Below are 23,288 nucleotides of genomic sequence, written 5' to 3'. Positions count from 1 at the left end.
TAAATCAATAATCCTTTATTAGCTAAACGAGTTACAAAAACACAGAAAAGTATCGAAAATTACAAAACGATCCATTAATATACATTATACTGTACATTCTTAAAAATAAAGGATGCTTAAGGGTTCTTGGACTGACTTTATGTTATAGGACATTAAATGTTGAAATTTTTTGTAGTTGTGTTTAAAAGGATTTTCACACTCGAACATCCCGTTTATATCAGATTAAAAGAGAAAATCTCCTGCTCCTCTGATCATGCACAACATGAGGTAAGATCAAATGATGTCTGATCTTCAGGTATATGCATTCTCCTCCACTTTCTCTGTCTCTGTTAGTAAAGAAATGGTTTATAAACGCAATAGAACCAGTAAGCATTAATAAAATCTAAGCCATGTGTGAGTAAATGCAATGTTTACATGTTATAAAATAGCTTTTGTTTCCACTTGGCTCATTTATTTCTAAGAGTGTACTTATTTTTTTATATGTAAATAAAAAAATTGTCAAAAAATGGAGGTGTACAACAACATACATACAGTATTTATATAATTAAATTAATGATTAAAATTTAATTCAAGACTCAACTTGAAACAGCATTTATGAAATGGAATTTCATTCCTTTTAGAAGAGAATAAAACGACTTGTCAAGCAACAGTCATATGCCTGCCTGTCTGTCTGTCTGTCTGCCTGCCACAATATAAAGCTTATCAGTCTCTCTTATGTGAAATAATATAATTATAATAAAAAAAAGAAATAATATAATTGTAATAATGGCTGTATAATTATTATTATCATCATTATTATTATAATTATTATTAATAATAAATCTCTTGTGAAAAATGAGAACAATTAAAAAAAAATCACATGAAAAGACCTCTGAAGCCCTGATGTCCGTTACAGCACACAAGCACACGTAATGAATGAATCAGGACTCATTCACAGGGTATTTTGGGTCCGAGTCCTGCTGCTCTGAGGTAGTGCTGAAGGCCAGTGCTTTGTGGGTGGTGTAGGAGGAGGTGGGCAGTGGGCCGGGCAGGGTGGAGGGCGAGCGCTGAGCCTGGCGCTCCAGGGAGCGGTAGATGGAGGGGGAGAGCGAGCGGCCCTGGAGGGCCACGTTAGAGCCCAGGGGCGAGGTGGAAGTCCTGGGGGCGCGGCTCAGCGAGGAGGTGGAGGAGCAGGCCGGCTGAGTCCGGCTGCTGTAGCCGTAGGCCGCGCTGCTCATGAGGAACTCCCGGGAACCGTAGGCGGGTGGCGTGGGGCCGCGGGAGGACGACTCGTGCGGGAGGCTCCTTCTGCCAGGCGTGTCGTAGACGCCCAGAGGGTCCTGGGTGGGCATCTGCGGGCGAAGCTGAGGTTGCAGCAGCAGTTGCTGATGTTGCTGCTGCTGTTTCTCCCGCTCCTCCATCTCCTGGATGGAGCCCATGAGGCCTTTAGGGAGGTTGTCGTAGTGCACGGGTGATGCCTCGCGGTGCTGGGGAGACCGCCGGCTCGCCGCCATAAAAACAGGGCTGCAGGTGCGAGGGGCCGGACGCTGGGGATCCACAGGACCCCTGCCACCCATGTCCATAGGCAGGAAGGGAGCGCGGTAAGACAGGGGGTACGCCCCGCGCTGGGCCAGCTCCGCCGGGCTGAGGAGGCTGTCATACGAGAGGCTGCCGGACCGCCCGCTCAGGACGCTCTGGGACGGGCGGGAGGCCAGGGGTTCAGGCCGCTGGCCGAGCACGTGGGCTCGGTCCCCTCGGCGGTGGGCGTGCTTCAGGCTGAGCGAGCGGGAGTTGAGGGTGAGGGAGTTGAGGGGCAGGGTGCTGGACTGCAGGAGCGAGTGCACAGAGATGGGAGTCTGCTTATCAATCTGATCCAGACTAGACTCAGACGACTGGTCCTGGGATCTGCAGGTCATCGGGAAATGGATGTTCTCCCTCTTCCTCATCTAAATAAATACAAAAATATGCATATATATATATATATTTAAACAGTATTGTGCAAATGCATTAGGCACCTGTGGAAATAACCTGTGCAGTAAGTGTTTATCAGCTCAGTAAAACACTATTACAGCATTACAATAAATACAAACAGCAATTTTACAAAAAGCAGAGCTTTTACAGCCCTGTTTTCCTTAATAAAACATCTCCGAATCTTTCCTCCTCATCTGAGTTTAATAGAGTTATTTCTAGTTCTCATCATATTAATCAACACCTGGTTTGGTAAATTGACAAATTGGTAAATTTGGTAAATCAGGTGAGCTGCTGACGGAACTGAACATAATATACACATGCTGGCTGAGGAGCATCCAGGAGAAATCTGGAATTATTACACCTTGTTCTTCAGCTCGGCTCACAGGATAAAACATACTTAGTTAAAAATGAGAATTCCTTGTTACGTTTTACTGTATTTATGTTTATTTGCATCTGTTTAAATCATATGTGGTGCTTTTCTGGTAAAAACACTTATAATGCTGAGATAAATTGATTAGTGTAATTTATATATATATATATATATATATATATACTTAGGTTAGCCAGCCAAAAATATAGTATCAGTAAAACGTTTGGACACACCTCATTCAATTCAATTTTCTATATTTAATTCTGCAATTATTTGCAGACTTACTTGCAACTACATTGCAGAATAATATTAAAGACATGAAAACATCTAAAGGACACATGGCATTATGTAGTAAACACTAAACACAAACAGTGAAAAACAAAGTGTTTGTCCTCCACATTAATCCCCTGATCTAAACCTGATGAACTCATATCTGTGGTCAACTGTGTCTGAAATAATTTTGAACAGTTTGTACATATGATTTTTCTACTCACCTGTTCCCTGGGAACCTGGTAATGCACTCTGGAAGGTGACTCCAAAATCTGACCCATTTTGCTCAGGTTTTGGCCAGGAGGCCCCACAGACTGCGAGTGCAATAAGCTCTCTAAAGAAGAAAAAACAATGTCTAGTAATTATGATACCAAAAAATAAAAAAAACATTTTCTTTCAAAGTTAAATGAGCACTGGATTGTAATCAACACATCTACATTTCTCTCTTAAAAAATGTTTATTTGGGTAAGTAAAGTGCTTGTGTTTATTTACAGTAAGCTTTGATTTCCAATGTTTTGTCTAAGGGTGAGTTTTCAGTGAAGATTCTCCAGCACTAAGGCTGGGGGCAGCAGCATTAGCATTAGCCGCTAACCGCAGCACTAGCGGGACGTATAGGCCACCCTACAGAGCTACTACTACTTCTACTGCTGTGGCTTTACTGCTCCTAAATATGTGACTGGTAGCATTTATACATAAGGTGCATCGGATTATAAGGTTTTTGAGAAAATGTAAGAATTTTAAGTGTGCCTTATATTGAGAAAAATATGGTATTACTAAGCCTCTTTGCTATTTAAACAACAGAGGCACAAAGCCTGAAAATAGACTGTTGTCGAGGTGTAAGATAACAATGAGCATCGCAACGCACATTGTGCAGGGGGTAAGATAGGGCTTATAATGTATAAAACACTCTGAATGACACTGATTATAGTATAATATACTGTATAGTATAATAATAATATATGTATAGTATTATAGTATTGTATATAACTGATGCAGTATGTTTATTTTTTATCAAAAAGCTACACATGCCTATTCTAATACATAAACTGCACATGCCACAAAAGCCACAAAACCACAAAAGACCAATTCTCTGCTCAACAACAACACAATAGCTGAGGTACAATAGTGACACGGACGCCCACCTTCCAGTGCTGCAAGGTGGCTCTTGAGCAGAACCGGGTCAGGTTTGGGGGGCAGAGGGGGTGGAGTGCTCGGCCGCTTGAATTCAGGGACGCTCAGCACTCGCGGGGACTGCTGCTGGCAGGGGACAAGCAGGAAAAACATGAACGCATCCAACAGAGGTAGCAGAGCAGTAAATGGGCCCTCACCACTACAATTAAGGCTCCATCAAAGACACCCTGATGTTTCCCGCCTGCACTTAGGAAGGAAACAAAAGCTTCTGCGCAGACGGTTAATGCGCACGGCAAGTTCACATCCCCTGATTAAAAGCTGGAAATAGGTTCTCCAGCAGCCCATAAGGTATAATTTGAAAAAGAGAACGTATAAAGAGAGGTGGAACAGTCCTGGATTTTTAAACGCTTCCCACACATTTCCTTTACAGAGCTGATCAAATCTGTACTACAGTACTCATACTCTATTACACTATTATTGTATGCTATTACAGTATATTGTATAAAGGAACTCTTGTAAAAATGAGAAGGGGCTTTGTCTTACTTTTGATGGCGGTGATTTGTTTTGGATCCCATTGTCACCGACCTTTCCAGGGGACCTCTTGAGCGACTCGGGTTTTTGGAATGGAGGCTGTACACGGACAGGTGGTCTTTTTCCAGGCTTCCCGGTGTATCTGAGAATAAAGAAAAACAATGAACATATGATTTATGGGATGAATAGACCTCTAAAATCATGTTATCATTCTCATTCCCAATCATTCTGTATTTAACTTGGTGTTATTCCATTTTAGAAACTGAATGTTGTAGTATTCAGTAGGAAAAAGCCAGGACAATGTTCTGCTTTAACAGACCCTTTAAAGATCCACTAAACCAGGGCTCTATAATAAAACAAATAATGAAATATACCACTTTAAATAATCCATTTCCCTGATTACTTTCATTTACACATCATTTTACTTGACTTACTATCTTTATCTTTGACAGTGTTGTGTAAACTAAGATTTTTTAAATTGATGTTTCATTTCATGATGTCTCTTAATATTAAACTCCTTAATTACGGCAACTTTTAGACTCTTTGGCCCGTTTTTCTGCACAAAAACTGCGCAGCCTCTCCGCTTTTAGACTCTTTGGCCTGTTTTTCTGCACAAAAACTGCACAGCCTCTCCGCTTTTAGACTCTTTGGCCTGTTTTACTGCACAAAAACTGCGCAGCCTCTCCGCTTTTACACTCTTTGGCCTGTTTTTCTGCACAAAAACTGCGCAGCCTCTCTGCTTTTACACTCTTTGGCCTGTTTTTCTGTGCTACAACTTCACCCTCTCCGCTTTTACACTCTTTGGCCTGTTTTTCGTCGCTAAAACTGCGCACTCTCTTCACTTTTAGACTCTTTGTCGCGTGTTTCTGCGCTAGAGCTGCGCTTTTGTGTTCGTTTAAAGTAATGAAACATACCAGTCCTGCTTAAAATTTCCTAACCTTTAAAAACACTTTTATTGTGGTCATTTCTGCCTCGCCAGCGATCTCCCAGGTTCAATTGTGCTATAGGCAAGGATGATGTTTCACAATATGAAAATCAGTCAATCAATAACCACCCCAGCTCAGCCAATCACCTCTCCCTCCTGCCACACCCCTAAACCCATACATCACACAGTTCCCCTCCCAAACGACCCCTCCCAATTTTTAGCCTTTTTCAAATTTCTATGTATGTGTTATAACTGATTATTAATGATTTTAAGGCATTAACAACCTAATTAGTAACCATTAATAAACTAATTGTAAACCATGTATGAACCCTTTATAAAGGTAGTCTTATTTTAAAGTGGTACCAAAATATTTTATATGAGCACAAACAGAATCCTTTACCTGGGAGTGATGGGACTGCACAGGACAAACTCCACATTGCTGCAACAACCACGTGTGAAGGGGTTCACGCCACCTTGGAACTTTCCAGTCACCTGAAAGGAAGGCAGTCATTTAAATGAGTATAACATAATGCTATTTATATTGAGTATAACGTAATGCTAAAACATCAAAGAATATTGACCGAAGTATCGTATAAAATTCCTGAAGAGAATAAATTCTGGGACGAGTTTTAGAGACGTTTGTAATTTTCGCAGATAAAAACCTAAAGATATAGCATGATATTAATATTTTGTCCCACCCCTTATATTTAACTATATTTAACAGCTAACAGTATATTACCTGTTCGTTTGTGGTTCTTCCTCTCGCCACCAGCACCAGATGGAAGCAAGCCAGACCAACAACAGGGATGAAGAAAAGGCCGGTGACGCTCATGACAGCCAGACTGAAGCAGTGCAGTTAAAGAGGAGCTCTTTTAAAAAAGTATCTACAGTAAATGGTGATTCATGTACAATTCCATGTATAGATGTGGATTTCATTTTCCAGCAGGACTTGGCACACTGCCCACACTGCCAATAGTACCAAGTCCTTTTACATAATTTTTTAATTTTCTCAGACACTGATTTTTAGGTTTTTATTGTCTGTAAGCTTAGAATAGATCACTCTGTATGTAATACATCTATATGATTTACTGTATTGAACTAAATTACTGAAATAAAGTAATTTTTTATGATATTCTATTTTTTTTTTAGATGCACTTGTAAATCATAATAATTGTGGCATGGTATGCTTTAATTTGTCAGGCCTTAAAAAATATTTTTTTTTCTAAATTTGTTACGAATTTCTTTATTATCATCCAGATTTTTGCAATGTTTTTTTTTTTATAAATTTTTGTAGCTTTTTATCTGAAATACATTTTAAGCCTTATACATATTGTGATTTTTTTTTTCGTGTTGCAATAATAATAGGGCCCCATATTGCATGTTTTGTTTTGCGATGATGATGCTCAAACTGTATATATATTTTGCACCTCTACTAAAAAGCTTCATAGATGATGCACAATATATGGCAAGAGCCAATCAGAACAGAGCTCATGTACATAAATAACACAGTAACAAATGTACAGTAACAAACAGTGGTTTAATTCTGGGGGATAAAGAGAGGTTGTGAAATGGTTATGTAACACAGAATTATGAGCGTGGCTTAGTACATAAATCCACACAAACATCCCACCATTAAACACCACTGAACACCACCGGACCGCAGGGGTAAAGGGTGGTTTAAGGATACGTGACCGCAGCCCGCAGAGCCCACAGGTCCTCCAGGTGCTCCAGCACGTACAGCAGTCCTCCAGAGAACACGGCAACCATGTGCACAGTCAGAGTCAGCAGGAAGAGGAAGAAGAATCGGTAGTTCCGTCTCCCGATGCAGTTGTTGACCCATGGGCAGTGATGGTCGAAGTCCTGAGAACAATTACAATTTACAACTGCCCTATAAATACAGCCCAATCCCATTTCGCCACTTAGTGCCCTTTACACTTTGTGATAGGGAGCATGAAGGAAGATACTCCCTAGAATTTACCATTCCACCTTAAATTACGAGCAGCCACAGGTTCCAGAAGGTAACTGCTGCATAATTTAGGGTGGAATGGGTAAAAAAAAAAAGCTAGCAGCTAGCAAACCATACTAGAGACATACTTCTAGATTTTTTTTTTGTCCTTCTATACAATACAGTCTTTATGATACTGTACCTTATAAAAAATAAGATACAGTAAGATACAAAGAATAATTACATTCAATAGGATAAAGAGAGGTTTGGAAATAGTTTGTAAATGACTTCTTTGTTAAAAATTACAATAGTCATTGCATTGTCCATTAAAGTGAAAATGAGGTACAGTAGGGTACTAAGAATAATTTAATTCTAAAGAATAAAAAAGTTAAATTGTTAAAAATTGCAATAACCATTGTATTATCTCAATTTAAAATATGTTTGATGTATTCTGACCATTTTCGTCATAACAAGCATTAAAAATCACTAGTAGTTCATCTCCGCTCCACCTTAAATAGTTCAGCAGTTGCGTTCTGTTACCTGAAGCTGCTGCATGATTTAAGTTGGAAAGGAAAAAATAAACCTAGCTATCAAACCACTGAAACGTACATCTATATATTTTTTTGTGCTTTTATATAATACAGTCTTTACAATACAGTGAGGCACGAAGGATAATTTAATTCTAAGGGATAAAGAAAGGTTTGGAAATAGTTTGTACATGGCTTAAATTGTTAAATTGTTAAAAATTACAGTAACCATCGCATTATCTTAGTTTAACGTAGTTTTGATGTATTATGACCCTTCATAACAAACATTAAAAATCACTACTAGTATGTCTCTGTAGCTAATTTTACTGCTACGCCTTAAATAGTTTAGCAGTTGCATTCTGTTACCTGAGGCTGCTGCATGATTTTAGGTGGAATGGGAAAAGCTAAATTCAGCTAGCTATACTATTCATCTAATAACTTTAATTTACGTATTATTCTAAAGTATTATAATAAAATATTTTATAATATACTTTTTCATTATAATAAAATATTTTAATATTATATTTCTTTATATCATCTATTCTAGTCTGCACACATCTTTAATGTCACAGCAACATAAGAACACTCATACTATTTTTATTTAAATACTACTACACTTACTATAAAAACAGTTGTAGCTTTCATCACTTTGGGTAAAATGTAGTAAAGTAACTTTAAATGTATTTTTTCAGCATCAGGGTAGTGGAAGAAAAATTATTAAAAATAATTTAACTGATTTACAGGCTGTAATCTTAGTTTAATCTATTCTCTCACACGTACACACACGGCTATTAAAGCAAACAGAGAAATATAAACGAGGAAATTAACTTATAATTATTATTATAATGTTCTTACACTTCACTCAGCCTGCGCTGCTATTTTGCAGCGAGTTTCAGTGATGCTCTGCATCGCAAATAGAGGAAAACAGCAGGGCGCTCCGGGACGCTTTAAGCAGCAGGATTTTTTCCTCATTAGAGAATTGAATGAACGGCAGACAATGCATAATACTCTGCTGGCCACCTAAATACGGCTGACTGTATGCAGATTTCATCTGAGAGGGGACAAAACGATCAGGGCAAAGGGGATTAACCTGCTTTTTTCTCTCGCTCTCTGGCGCACACACACACAAACACACACACACACACACACCCCTCCCCCTCGCACACCCACTCCTCCCTCACCTCCACACAGTGGTCGCACACGCTGCAGTGGGAGCAGCGAGGAGGCCTGTAGAAGTGGCAGGAGGCGCACCACTTCATCCGGACCTGGATCCCCCGGACCTCCACGTTCTTATAGAGAGGAGCGCGGAAGTCGTCATCCTTGTCTTCGTCCTCGTTAGCTGTGAGAGAAACACCAGAGAAACATGTCAGATATCTAAAGTTTAAGGCAATATATGTTAATAATATAAAAGTTATTTGTCCATCTTTCCTTAAAATATACAGATGCATCTAAACTAGGGGTGTGCTATATCATATAGTACACAATCACCAACCCCTAATTATCACATCAGGGTACTATTTTTTGCTGTTTTTAGCAATAGAAAAATTTTAACAGTTCTCATTTACCACTTTATATATCTACTAGAGACTATCACAGATTATATCTGTCCAGTATCATTGATTTTACTTCATTCCTGGATATATGGAGATATCTAATGTTCCAAATCTGATAAAATTCTTATGTTTTAATATCTCAGTTAAGGGTGTGCCATATCATATCGTATACAATAAGAACATTTTATTTTCATTTTGTTGCAGTAGTGAAATATATTTCTTGAAATATATATATATTTTTTTTATTCAATGTTTGTTCATATTGCCAAGAGTATGAAATTTTTTTTCATATTGCCATAAAATATTTTATGGCAATATATGGCGATATTAATTTAGTGATATGGCGATATTAATTTAGGGCCATATCGCCCAGCCCTACATTAAACAAAGTTACTTGTACAAAATGTGCAAGTCATATGTATTATATACATGTATTACACACACAGAGGGATCTATTTTAAGTGTTTAATAATAATATAAGTCTTTAATTGATGATAATGGCTTCCAGTCAATGAAAACCCAAAAATCAGTGTCTCAGAAAATTTGAATACTATATAAGACCATAAGACTTGTGCGAAGTCCTGCTGGAAAATGAAATCCGCATCTCAATAAAAGTTGTTTAAGATTTTCTGGGAAAACAAGCTGCTTGAGGTCTAGTGTAAAGTTTCCACAATCAGTGATGGTTTGGAGAGAACTTTTAATGGAAGTCAATTTAAAAAGAGTATATTTAAGGATTAAATAATTAAATAATTTCAGGGAATTTCTATTGGTCCATTCGTAAAAAGATTTTGACACAGTTTGAGGGACTGTTTGTGTGTTTAAATTATGTAGAACCAAAAAAATTCAAATCGTTAAAAATGAAGATACTTGTTTTTCATTGGACAGCAAAGACATATGGTTCTAACAGTGAAGTAACTGACCCCTTGGAAGCACACCAGCATCCATGAAAGTTGCCATGGTGAAATTGGCCATGACAAAGAGGAAGGTGACGGCGACGCATGGTGGGAATGCGAGAGACACGTGCTCAGCCAGCCAAGGACACCTGAGGGAGACGGGGAGAAAGGAAAGGTCAGAGGTCATGTTTACATTTCCTGGAAGCCCACTGTTCCTCTGCAGTCACTGCAGCACTGTCGCCATTCCAGGAGCAATCTCGGATTCGACGCTTCAGGAACTTTTTATTCAGTCTTTTTGAACTTCTTTTGATCAGATAACGCTGGGAGATTGCTCGCCTGCTTTACCAAGACTTTTCATCTCACCCTATAGCCTGTGGGTACAATATAGCTTCACACTAAAGATGAAAGTGTGGAAAAATCAGAAAAAAAAGAGATTAGTCGAGGGGATGAATCAAACCAGGAGGAGATTAAATGGAAAGGTAATCGTGTTTCCACTGGACGCCTGATTGGGTGGTAAATCAGACACACACTCTTTCAGCACTCGGACACACTGTGGACGGATTGTGTAGGTCTACTCATGGTGCCAAATCTCTATGAGGAGGTTTTATTGATAAGTTCCCAGAAACCAGCCTTCAGATGACCTTGTAAATCAAAGTGAAATTATAGGCTTACACAATATTTAACACATTATTTCATAAGGAGACAGCCTCATAACATCAGCCAATGAAAAGAAAAAGATTTCAGTGTCATTTTTAGTGTGAAGATTAAAAAAGGCATTTAAAGAGATACAGTCCATTAAAAATAAGACTAGTATTAAAGCAAAAGTTTCAAGTTTCAAGTTACAAAACTAACTCTAAGATCCATTAGGAAACAGTATACCTCTGACTAGAAGTCTGCAATATGGTGAGATACTATATAAGGTTACAGTAAGACAACTCAAAATTAGGACAATTTATCTCTGCTGTATTATTAGTATAATTATATATACAACTCCGGAAAAAATAAGAAAGCACTTAAAACCTCTGGAATATAATCAAGAGGAAGATGGATGATCACAAACCATCAAACCAAATTGAACTGCTTGAATTTCTGCACCAGGAGTAAAGGCGTAAAGTTATCCAAAAGCAGTGTGTAAGACTGGTGGAGGAGAACATGATGCCTCTTAAAACTCTTAAAACTTTATGAATATGAACTTGTTTTCTTTGCATTATTTGAGGTCTGAAAGCTCTGCATCTTTTTTGTTTTTTAGCCATTTCTCATTTTCTGTAAATAAATGCTCTAATTACAATATTTTTGTTTGGAATTTGGGAGAAATGTTGTCTGTAGTTTATAGAATAAAACAACAATGTTCATTTTACTCAAACATAAACCTATAAATAGCAAAATAAGAAAAAACTGATTTAGAAAATAAAGTGGTCTCTTATTTGTTTCCAGAGCTGTATATTATATATAATAATATATTAGGTATTAGATTTATTCAATTCCTACTATGGAAAACCTGATCCAAACATCTCAACCACCATTCAGAAATTAACCCTTTCGGGTTTATTCCCTGTAATTCACACAAAAGCAGAATCTAATACTCTCAACATAAAGTCCAGTTAAATCCAATTAACTAAAATATTCCTAATATATTGGAAGCCTGTGTTTAACACATTTATTTTATATTAGATATGGATCTTTTTATGTCACAAACTATTCAAAAACAGTAAAATAAACATGGTTAAAGTGTCTAAATCACGTACATTTAGCTTATAATAAAATTAGCTCTTATTACTTTGCCTCATTGGGTTTAGAGTGCTTCTATGCTCTAATGCCTGAGCTGCCATTTACTTATTTTTTTTCCAGCGAAGTGGGCGGGGCTAAGCTTCTGTTTTATTGGCTTGTAAACTTCAATGGTTCATTGGCTGGTTCATGCCCTATTCTGCTGGTCAACAGTGAGTATCAATCAGTGTTATGTGCAATACAACAGTAAAAAAGGAAATAGATGATGCTCATTGTAATGGATTAAGGGTTTAAAAGAGTTAAATGACTTAAATAAGACCTATATATTTCCATTTTGGCTATAGCCACCACATCAACCATCGTAGTAGAGGTCACCAGGCTCGTCCTGAGTCCTGAGCCAGTAGACTGACTGGTGTCTGCAGTAATGGGGGTCAGTGGGAGGGGCTCGGGGAGGGGCTCTCCCTAAAGGAATGTCTGTGCTATGCCAGCTGCAGTTCTATAATCCCCAGATTACCGAATCAGGATCATGGACCACTCCGCCGGCCGCTTATCAGCACACTGCCGAATCCGTATGCAATGAAAAACCCTACAGGTCGATCATGCAGTGCTGGACCCTGTGAGGACGTGAACATATTTATCATATATCATACATTTATCCTAACAAACTAATAAAATGAACAAATAAAACAAACAAATAAAACCTATTTTACAAAACAGGACGTGCGATGTCACTTAACGTAATTAAATAAAACACGTCATGCTGCAGTGTTTTGATTCTTGACACAAGTAGTAGATACACAGCGCTGTCTCTGTGTCTGTGTGAGTATCAGGCTGCTGCTGCCTGAGAAGCACAAGGGGGGGGGGGGGTGGGGGGGGCGCGAGGGGAGGGGGTGCAGGAGTAAACACGAGGTAACCACATGGCCTCCATCCACATGGTTGTCGACAGCTGTGCACCTCAGAGTCCAGCACAGTTTTGCAGTGCAGATATTTCCAGTTACAGCTGAATTCACGCTTTTAATCCCAGAAAAACAAACGCTCTGATTTACCTTTTAAAAAGCCATTTAAATGCCTGATCAAAAGGCCGATTACTGTTGTTTTGCTGTTTTCCTCGGGTTTTGAGTTGAGCTCGGCGCTGACTTGGCTCTTGATTGGTTTGGATTCGAGCCATCGCGCAGGTGGGGGCGGGGCTGGTGTCGTCATGTGCCCTGCATTGTTTATATATCACGATATATATCGTCGAAAAAAATAACATTTGCAATAAAATTTGCAGCCCTACTATAAACAAAATTCCATATGAACTCAAATCACATCTCATCATCCACATGTCAGTAATATGTGCAATACTAAAGAATAATCATAATTTCTCCACAGGCCTGCTCCCAATCTATGGATTTAGATTCATCCTGGCGTCTGGGGAATAAACGAGACGGGGCAGAATCAGACGACGACACGGAAGCTCATGAATCCCCATAAATGTTGAAATCTGACTAACGTTGTTTATCTCTCTGCAGTGCACGCTATTATTTATTGCAGGGGTTTGCGTTCACAAGTATTCACAAACAATGGCACAGTGCCACAGACTTCCCTTCTGTCCAAAAGCTTACTCATAAAAAGAAAAAAAAATCCTATTCAACTCAGATTAGTATTAATCATCGCTCTAAAAGAGGAATTGTTCATACATTTTTGTCCGTGCAGAACTCATCAACCAGTGTTTGACTTGCAATTCTCTTTAAGAGGCAGGTGAACTCTGACTTTGGCGCGTTTGTAACTTAACAGCGCTGTGCTTTGCTGTGCGCGTCTCAGCAGAGACAGATACTGACCTGCTCGTTCACACTGTGAAGATACACCAGCAGCTCATTTAAGGGAACAGCAATGTTATTTTATTCTTTATTCTGTTTATTGTTGAGTTAAAAGTCGAGATTGTGCTCTGCAGCGCTTCCATGTGTGTGTATGGCTGAATGGCTAAAATATGATTGGACATCTGACTGTTAACTGTTGTCAGGGTTTTAATCAGCCAGTGGCGTACCTGTATGTCCTGCCTCCAAGATATAAACACAATAGTACCCTTTGTTTCTTTTCAGTATGCACATTTTTTCTTTGTCAAAGAGAATGATTAAAGTGGAAAAAAATGGAAGAATAGACTGTGAAAACCTTTCACACACAATGCAATACATCCATTAGCCTCAATTAGTGCTGCGACATGCAAATTACCCACATTCGCCTTAAAATGAGTAACTTGTTGCAAGACCTTTAACAGCAATTACTGCAACCAACATGAACTATAATTTTATATCAGCCTTTCACATCACTGTGGAGCAACTTCTGCAATTTATGTTCATAAATTGTTTATCCCAAATTGTAGATAATGGCTCTACCAGTCAGTCTGTGATATGCAAGAACATTAAAAGTTGTTCTCTAGACCTTTCTTAATCTATTTAGCTAATTAGGGATGTCTTAATCTGATCTAGTGGCTCGGGATTGGGGATGATCCAGGCACATTTTAAATAGGGATGCACGGTAATACCTTTTTTAGAATCATCAGCATCATGCCAATGCCTAGATGTGCAGGATATTTTCAAACCAATACGTGATGCTGGCTACACTACCACAACAGGCCAATTGATAAATACAATTGATTTATAATGATTTTTATTTCTTTTTATTAGCTTCAACAGATCTATTGTTTTTTCGCTTTATATTTTATTTTAATTTTTTCCCCATTTTCTCCCAATTAAGCTAGGCCAATTATCTCACCCATTCAGGTGCTACTCAATCAGAAGTGATGCAACAACACAAGGAGCGTAAAGATCAGCACATGCCTTCTCCGATACATCAGCTCACAGACGCCTTGTGTTAATTGACATCACCCTAGGAGTGATGGGGAAAGAGCACCATCTGCCCACCCAGAGAGAGCAAGACCAATTGTGCCCTCTCAGGGCTCTGGCAGCTGATGGAAAGCTGCATATCAGGGATTCGAACCAGCTATCTCCTGATCATTGTTGCGGTGCTTTTTTTATTAAACCAGCGCTGACTAGCATGTGCAGAACCGAGTGTAGGCTAACGCTAATGCTAATACATGCGCCCTATAGAAACCCAAATCAGAGCACATCAGTAGTGTACTACTACTACTACTACACACACACACACACCAATCATAAGATCCAGCATTAAGAGTCTAAGAATGAGGGCAAAATAACCTGAATAGGGCATTCCCAACAATTGTGCTTAGAAAGCCTGTGTTGACTTCATTAGTCTGATGGTTCTCTTCAATGTGAGTCAGTTTTCCATTCAGGGACTGGCTGCACTAAAGCCCTGCTGTGTTCAATCGTCTGAATCTCATTAACAATTAAATCTGCTTCAATTGTTGCTTGAGAAACTAAGGGACAGTTAATTTTCCACACGGGTGCTTTTAATGTCGGATTACTTAACTAAATGAAATGATTGTATGAAGGTGTTTAGTCTGTGAGAAGTGTGTTTTCGGATAATATTGCACTCTGTTTAAAGATCTAAAAGCGTTCACTGTGACAAACACGCAGTAACAGAGAAAATCCCCTTTCCACTGCACTGTACTCTAGACCTCGGCGAATTATGCTGCTCACGTAATATGGGTCATGCCACGAACAGGAGGTGCCATTCAGCAGAAAAATCATGAGGACAAAAGCCCCTTTCCCTTTAAGAACCTGATTTCTTATCAAAAGGATTACTCTGGATGCCGCTGCAAAACCTGACCAACATTGATTTCTGGCCATCTGGAGCGCAGGGAGTTCATTATGCTGCAGCAGCCCACACAGACAAGCTCCAATTCCTAATGAAACGGCCGAGCACTTCTCAATCTAAGCCGTCGCTGCTGTCTGTGTGGAGGCCTGGCTGGAGAGGCCTACGCAAAAAAAAAAAAAAAAATAGCAATAGCGTCCTAATGATTTATATAATGCAGCTATAATGCAGCTCACTGCTTCTTAGAAAATCTAAAACGTGTTTTCCACGAGTTAAAGTAGCATATTAGTGTAAAAATCCTGTCCTATTATTATTCTATCACCTCTGTCCACATGCTTATTTCCAGTTTCAGTGACAGATCTGTACCTAAATGTATGTCTCAGCTTGTCCAGAAATGCATGTGTAAAATATGTCCTTCAGAAGTGGTTATATTTGATTGCTGACGAAGATCAAACCTGTTTTCACACCTACTCAATCAAACCACATTAAGATTACAAACGAACAATCCGTTTTAACCAGATCAAATAGTGCTGGTGTGAAAATGCTTACAGTAGTATTTGGCCAGTAGACCCTGGTGAGGCCGGTTCCAAGTGGAACTCGTCCTGGAAAACCACTGTATGACTTTGGCCACTGTGCTGTTTCTCAGGTTCAGAGTGTCAGCAATCTGCTTATACTGTAGCTTAGAACACCTTTGTGGAGAGCAACAATTCTGTTTCTCACATCCTCAGAAAGTTATTTGCCATGAAGTGCCATGTTGAATGATCAGTGGCCAGTATGAGAGAATTGTACCCAATCAGTGCTGGTTCTACTTGTTGGAACCCTTTAAGCTGCTTGGTCTTCCCAGAGCACACTAGGCCTGTGTGTTGGCAAAACTGGACGATACAATTTGCATCACGAAACAGGGGTTCCGGTTCAATATAAACAGGGGTTCAACACATTGTAATATACTATAATAATGTCAGGTAATATATATTATTAATAGAAAAACTGTCACAGTATAAAAACACAACAATATATTCCTAAAATCTAGGGCGCAGGGTGGTCCAGCGGTCTAAAGCGCTGCCGCTAAGTTTAAGGGATTGCTGGTTCAAATCCTAGTCATGCAGCTTGTCATCAGCTGCCGGAGCCCAGAGAGAGCATAATTTGCCTCTCTCTGGGTTGGTACAGTAGATGGCGCTTTTCCCCCTCATCACTCCTAGGGTGATGTGGATCAGCACAAGGCTGCGTCTGTGAACTGATGTATCAGAACCGAGTCGCTTTCCTCCGAGCATTAGCGCTGTGATGCTACTTGGCAATGCTGCATCAGCAGCAGTTTGAGAAAGAGGCGGCGTCTGAATTCACATGTATCGGAGGAGGCATGTGCTAGTCTTCATCCTCCTTGTGTTGTGGCATCACATTTGATGGGGGATATACAGCTGAGTAGCGGCTAAATGGATGGAACAACTGGCCTAGCTTAATTGGGGAAACTGGGAAAGTTCAGAAAATTACACACATACAGCTCTGGAAAAAAATTTATTTGATTTTGTAGCAATGAAGTAGTACCTTTAGTACTGCTAAGTCTAATTGGGGGCGGGTCCTACAGCACCTATATGTCAATAAATTACAGATATTTGATGCCACGTATTGATATATTATCCCTCCTCTATTGAGGTGCTTTCTATTCCTCTCCATGTTTACAGTACAGCCTTCCTGAAGCTCACAGCAGCTCTGCAGTCTGCAGTGACAGGCTGATGTAAAGCAGTGTTTTAAAAGGAGCTTATTTATTATTTTAATCTCAAGGCCTTGCCACAGAGATAGATTGCTTAGTGGGAATGCTAATACGGCTACTGAGAGCACCGGAGTACATCTGCTCTTTAGGAGCCACCATCAATCCTCCGGCATGCAGAATTAATGCCGGGCCTGGCGGCTTTTGTTTGCTTGGGAATGGAGCTGGCCTTAATGGTCCCACTGTGGTGGTAGTCTGCATCTTATCTTAGTCTCATTTATCTGTTGAACTGATTTCAGCGTGTAGAACGTATTCGATATAAAGAACTAGGCTGCCCTTTTAAATTAAACTGTGTTTACTCTTGATCAATGATACGAGCACAGTCAGCGAACAGCTTCAGAAGTACGGTATGCAGATATATTTATGTTGATTAACAATGTTTAGACTGGATTTCAGGCATACGCATATACAGCGCTGGAAAAAAAATGAGAGCACTTCAGTTTCTGAATCAGTTTCTCTGATTTTGTTATTTATAGGTTTATGTTTGAGTAAAATAAACATTTTTGTTTTTTTCTATAAACTACAGACAACATTTCTCCCAAATTAGAGCATTTATTTGCAGAAAATGAGAAATGGCTGAAATAATAAAAAAGATGCAGAGCTTTCCGACCTCAAATAATGCAAAGAGACAAGTTCATATTCATATTTTTAAAAGTTCAAAAAATAAATATTTGGTGGAATAACCCTGTTTTTTAATCACAGTTTTTTCATGCATCTTGGCATCATGTTCTCCTCCACCAGTCTAACACACTGCCCTTCATTGTACTGGTAGCTGAGGGTAAAAGGCCACCTATAGAAGAAGCAGCAGTAAAGTTAAGGGTCTGTCTGTACTGTATTAATGTTTTTATCTTGACTTATCCATTGTTTCCTGATGACCTTTTCAAAACTCCTCCATCTCATCTAAAACTGCAGTCGTAGAGCAGCAGGGGGTGAGGTCTTGGGAACTGAATAGTCCAGAGCAGAACAGTTTGCTGCTGCTTTTCTTGCTGTAACAAACCAACAAATCTTGCCAATTAGAGACTGAGTTGATGATCAGACTGTACTGTACACCCTACACCTGCACTGTTAAAATAGCGTCTTTAGTGACTTTAGGAATAAATCTACACTGATGGGTGTGGTGGTCTGGAAGTGAGGTGTGTTCAGGTAAATTTCTGGCGTATTGCTATCTTGGCAGCGGAAAACACAGGTGCAACACTGACTGAAATGAACCTAGACAACAGTCAATCGTCAGAGTCCATTCCTATAGGTGCTCTCAGCGCGCTGTGTACACCCCATGCTTAATAAAACGCACACACACACACACACAGACATGGACACACTGCCGAGCTCAAACTCGACTTTTAACTCAACAATAAACAGAATAAAGAATAAAATAACATTGCTGTTCCATTAAATGAGCTGCTGGTGTATCTTCACCGCTTGAACGCATGAACGCGCAGGTCAGTATCTGTCTCTGCTGAGAGGCACAAAAGCACCTCACTGTTAAGATACGAACGCGCCAAAGTCAGAGCTCACCTGGCTCTTAAAGGCTATAAAGATAAGTGATACACTGATTGGTTTATTTCACATTATACCCAAAATTAACCACAATTAGTACATGCCTTTTGCACCTCTCAAAACCAAAGACACACCGGCACACCCTAAATCCAGCTGCACGATCTGCAATTGACCGGTCTGCTATAGATCACTAAAACAGGGCCCTAAGAGTCTCTGAGACTGCCTCACCAGTGCAGAAGCTGAGTGGATTGTCCAGTAAGAGTGATGCTTAAACAGTAAAAGTGCAGCTCATGTAAGTAACTACAACTCAGCTACTTCTTGTGATGAACAGAAAGGGTGCAATGAAGGTATTGCAGACATCCAGACTCTTCCAGCCAAGGCTGTCAATCACTCCATCCCTACGTGTAACCCCACCTTCTTACAGTATAGCAGAATTTATCTTGTATTTAATGTCCTTTTCACCATCTCCTTCATTGTTATACCAAAACTTTCATGCTTAAATTTCCTATGGTTAAAAAGTAAAAAATAAAATATTCTGTGGGAAAATACAAAATGTTTCAAAATTAGCACAGGAAAACAAACAGTTGGAATTGTTGGATACTGGAGATGGAAAATCAGTTTAGAGGAGAAAAATAAGAAATAACATAGGCGGTAATTTTCTGTCATTTAAACAAATATGGATAGGCGGAGCTACACGTCATACTGCAACCAGCCGGCAGAGGCGCTAGACCTGTATTTTTTTTTTTTTTACGGAACTAGCTTCGTCAATGATGTGACTGTACTGTGCCAGACCAATAAACCAATCAAGTCTCATCTAAATATAATGATTAATTCGGGCAGGTCATGGACAGCTTGTAAAAATTAAATACATTTAAGTAAAATTAATTTAAATTTTAAATAACTAATGCTTATCTAATTTTGTACTCCTTTGTCTTTTATATTTGTGAGAAAAAAGGGACAGAGAGAGTTTCTTATTCTGAATGCAGAGATATGGCCTTTTTTTTTTGCAATTTTGATATAATATTATATTATAATAAAATAAATAGCAGTAACTTTTATACATGTAGTTGTCATGTTCCTCATCAGTTTTTTAAAACAATTGCTCTAAAATTCACTTTGCATGCATATGTATGTTTTAATGGGTTTTAAAAGGCTACTTCTTTTTTATACATTTGTTTTGTTTGTATTCGCAACTTAATAACCATGTGAAAATGTGGGTCCCCTGATTTAGTGCACTGATCTCCCTAGTGAACAGAGAACATCCATATTAATACTCTTCATTTCAGAAGAATCGCTGGATAAGCAGGTGTCCACAAATATTTGGACATATCCCATATGATCCCCAGCCTAAACCCTGTTTCAGTCACAGGGATCATGGGTTCTGGCTCTCGGGATGTTCGTAGACTGTATGAGATTCCCCTCTCCCCCACTCCACTCCCCTCCACTCCCTCCAGATGGGAAATCAAAGAGAACTGAGCACAAATCCTAATCTCCAACTTCCCATCTGCTGGAGCGTCCAACCAATATCCAGCCTCTGTGTTTGTGGGTGCCGCAGCGGCACGGCTGCACGGAAACTGGGACAAATATGGCAGGAAAGGTCAGGGAGCAGTGGGCTCGGCACAGCTGCCTCATCCCGCCCCGTCCGCCCACTCACACGCCACCAACAATAGCTGACCTGAAGTCCAGCGCTCCTCCAGCTCAGGGTTTCCCCCACATCACCGTGCACTACAGGAAGCGCAATAACCCTAGTGCAAGATTTCACAAGTGTAATGTTCTTCCGCTGGAAACAGCTTTTTAATCATATGAGGCAAACATTCGGTCACCATGATCAAATTACATGTTTTTATGATTTTTTTTATCCAAAGCAACAATAAGTACTCATCATCATCATGATTTTTTTCCAAAGAACACTTAACTTAAGACTTTTACATTCACAAAACCTGGTCCCACTTTTTATGTCCAAAGTTAGCATTGTTAGCATTGTCTCAGGTTAGCATTGTTAGCATCATGAAAAATGATAGGCCTAATAGCTAGGGTCAAAAAAGTTTCAGCACCCAGCTGCAGCAGCTGTCATATTGCAGACTGCATGGGCTACAGGTGGATTACACATTTCATTTATAATAAATTGAGATAATAACTAAATGCAAATAGTTATTCATTTTAATCATACAGACTTTCATTCAGTCAAATATGTAAAAAGTTACAACCACCAAACAATTGACATATAACACCCAAAACCTTTTTTGTATACAGGTATAATACAGGTGCATCTCAGAAAATTAGATTGGCATTAAAAAGTTGTGAAATGTGAAATGTGAAACTCATATATTATATAGATGTACTACACATCTAGTGATCTGCTTTACTGTAAGCATTGAATGTAGTGTGCCAATTCCTGCTGGACATAGTTTGGAGAACCTGGTGGTTCTGCTGGTGTTGACCCACTGTGTTTTATTATCAAGTCTAAAGTCTAAAGTTTTGTTTTGCCACAAAATCTTACAGCACTTCATGCTTCCCTCTGCTACTGACAACTTTTATGGAGATTTCATTTTCCAGCAGGACTTAAAATATTCTAATTTTCTGAGACACTGATTTTTGGATTTTCATTGGCTGTAAGCCAGAATCATCAACAATAAAAGAAATAAACTCTTTAAATGTGTAAAACATCTATATAATATAGGAGTTTCCCGTTGTTAACTGAATTACTAAAATAAAGTAACTTTTCAATCATATTTTAATGTTTTGAGATGCACCATTATATCTATCTCAGTAATAAATATGTAATAACTATTCTTAGTGTAAAAATTATATGTATTGGAACTTTTAGGTGTGTTAAACATGCACTTATCAGGTGTCTGGTTCACCTCACCATAAGTATGAAACTGCATTTCCCAACAAATCTAGAGTAAATGATTTAAAACTTTAATATCTAATGATATGGTCATGTAGAAAAGCTGGTGATGCTTCTTTTTTAATGTTTTTAATGTGAGTGGGCTCAACAATGCTGCAGGTGGTCCTGTTAACTTCATCGAAAAGTTGTAGAATTTTAATAAATGATTAATAAATGATAATCAGCAGGTCAGACAGACTCACGTGAAGGCGAAGAAGAGGGTGGAGGATCCGGCCAGTAGCCCCGCAGCGACGGACACGGGGAGGTAGGCTCCGGCTCTAACTCTCTCTGCGGAGCTGCTGGGCATGCTGCCGCCGCCGCTTCAGCCCCTTCAGCCGCACACACACAGCGCTCTCCCCGCTCCCCTCACACCGCCAAACATGCTCCTGCTCCGGGCTGCAGCTCGGGCACCGGCCGGGGACACGTCCTGGGAACACTCTGGTCCCGCAGCCCCTACAGATAAACCCATGATCTGTGGATGAAGTATAAAGGGGCGGGGCCACTGATATAATGAGGCGGGGTTATGACCAATGGGCGTGGTTTTATGAACGCCCACCAACCAGAAGCAGCTTTAATTAGTTTTATTAATAAATATTGAATGTATAATTATTATATATACTATAATAAATAAATATATTTATTTAAGTATATGCAAAGCCCCGCCTCATTTATATTTTGAATATAATTTAATAAATATAATCACTAAATAGTTTTGGTCAGTGGGTACTGATATAATGGTGGCCACTGATATAATGAGGCGGGGTTATGTTCAATGGGCGTGGTTTTGTAAACGCCCACCAACCACGAGCAGCATAAACGGATTATTTTTCAATTTGGGGACTTTTTTTTCCTCACAAAATAACGTATTTTATTAATGAATATTAAATCTAATATTTACAGCACCAGCGAAAAATATATATTTTAAACATATTAAATAACGTAAATATATTTACATTTATGTAAAATATATTTTTATCACTGTATTTATTAAAATACAATAAAAAACCTGTCTCATCTATATTTTGAATATAATTTAATATATATAATTACCAAATCGTTTTGTTCGGTGGGCGTGGTTTTGTAAACGCTCACCAACCACAAGCATAAGCAGAATAAATTGAAGACTTTTTTTGTAGAATCTTTTATATTATTACGTTATGAATTTTTGCAAGAAATATATTCATAATTAGGTCAGTCATTCAAAAAAAAAATCTAGAAATTAAACATACTCAAGTATGGACGCGAAGACGAAAAAAAAACAAAAAAAGTTATAAAAACTTTATAATAAAAATGTGTCTCTCATCAGGACCATCCCAGGAAAGGAAGAGCAAGAGTTTCCTCTGTTGTACAGAATAAATTTATCAGAGTTTCCAGACTTCCCCAGATAAGAGCACCTAAATGTTTTAGTATTTTGGTTTGTTTAACAGTTTTTTAAGTCACTACATTCCTTATATGTTTCTTCATAGTCTGGATCGCTTCACTATTCATTTATAATGTAGGAAAAAGTAAATAAATAAGCACATAAAATGAGAAGTGTGTCCAAACTTTTGACTGGTACTGTATATACATATTTCTAGCAAGAACTTCTTGGTTAAAAAGGCA

At 38.9% G+C, this 23,288-nt stretch overlaps 1 protein-coding gene across 2 annotated transcripts; it reads right to left on the bottom strand.

Annotated features, from left to right (window-relative positions):
* Positions 1 to 22,145, bottom strand: zdhhc8a (zinc finger DHHC-type palmitoyltransferase 8a). 2 transcript variants are annotated; one of them, XM_007250323.4, is made up of 10 exons: positions 21,890 to 22,145; positions 10,123 to 10,244; positions 8,831 to 8,988; positions 6,865 to 7,037; positions 5,917 to 6,019; positions 5,578 to 5,669; positions 4,265 to 4,394; positions 3,733 to 3,847; positions 2,815 to 2,924; positions 1 to 1,925 (listed from the first exon to the last, which is right to left on the bottom strand). In XM_007250323.4, the coding sequence occupies exons 1-10, from the start codon at positions 21,991 to 21,993 to the stop codon at positions 921 to 923; spliced, it is 2,112 nt and encodes a 703-aa protein (XP_007250385.3). In that variant the 5' UTR covers positions 21,994 to 22,145; the 3' UTR covers positions 1 to 920. The 2 variants fall into 2 exon arrangements, with proteins under 2 accessions (XP_007250385.3, XP_015461554.3); XM_015606068.3 differs by having other exon boundaries at positions 3,733 to 3,844.
* Between the last annotated feature and the right edge of the window lie 1,143 nt (positions 22,146 to 23,288).

This window comes from Astyanax mexicanus, chromosome 20, assembly GCF_023375975.1.
Source record: "Astyanax mexicanus isolate ESR-SI-001 chromosome 20, AstMex3_surface, whole genome shotgun sequence".
NCBI lineage: Eukaryota > Metazoa > Chordata > Actinopteri > Characiformes > Acestrorhamphidae > Astyanax > Astyanax mexicanus.
Note: the sequence above shows the minus strand (reverse complement) of the source record. Positions and strands in the feature narration are given on the sequence as shown.

Coding starts and splice junctions, on each gene's coding strand:
- zdhhc8a (XM_007250323.4), bottom strand. CDS start 21,993: ATGCCCAGCAGCTCCGCAGAGAGAGTTAGAGCCGGAGCCTACCTCCCC. Junction 6,020..6,864: donor GCTCTGCGGGCTGCGGTCAC/GTATCCTTAAAC, acceptor GCACTGCTTCAG/TCTGGCTGTCATGAGCGTCA. Junction 5,670..5,916: donor GAAGAACCACAAACGAACAG/GTAATATACTGT, acceptor CCTTCCTTTCAG/GTGACTGGAAAGTTCCAAGG.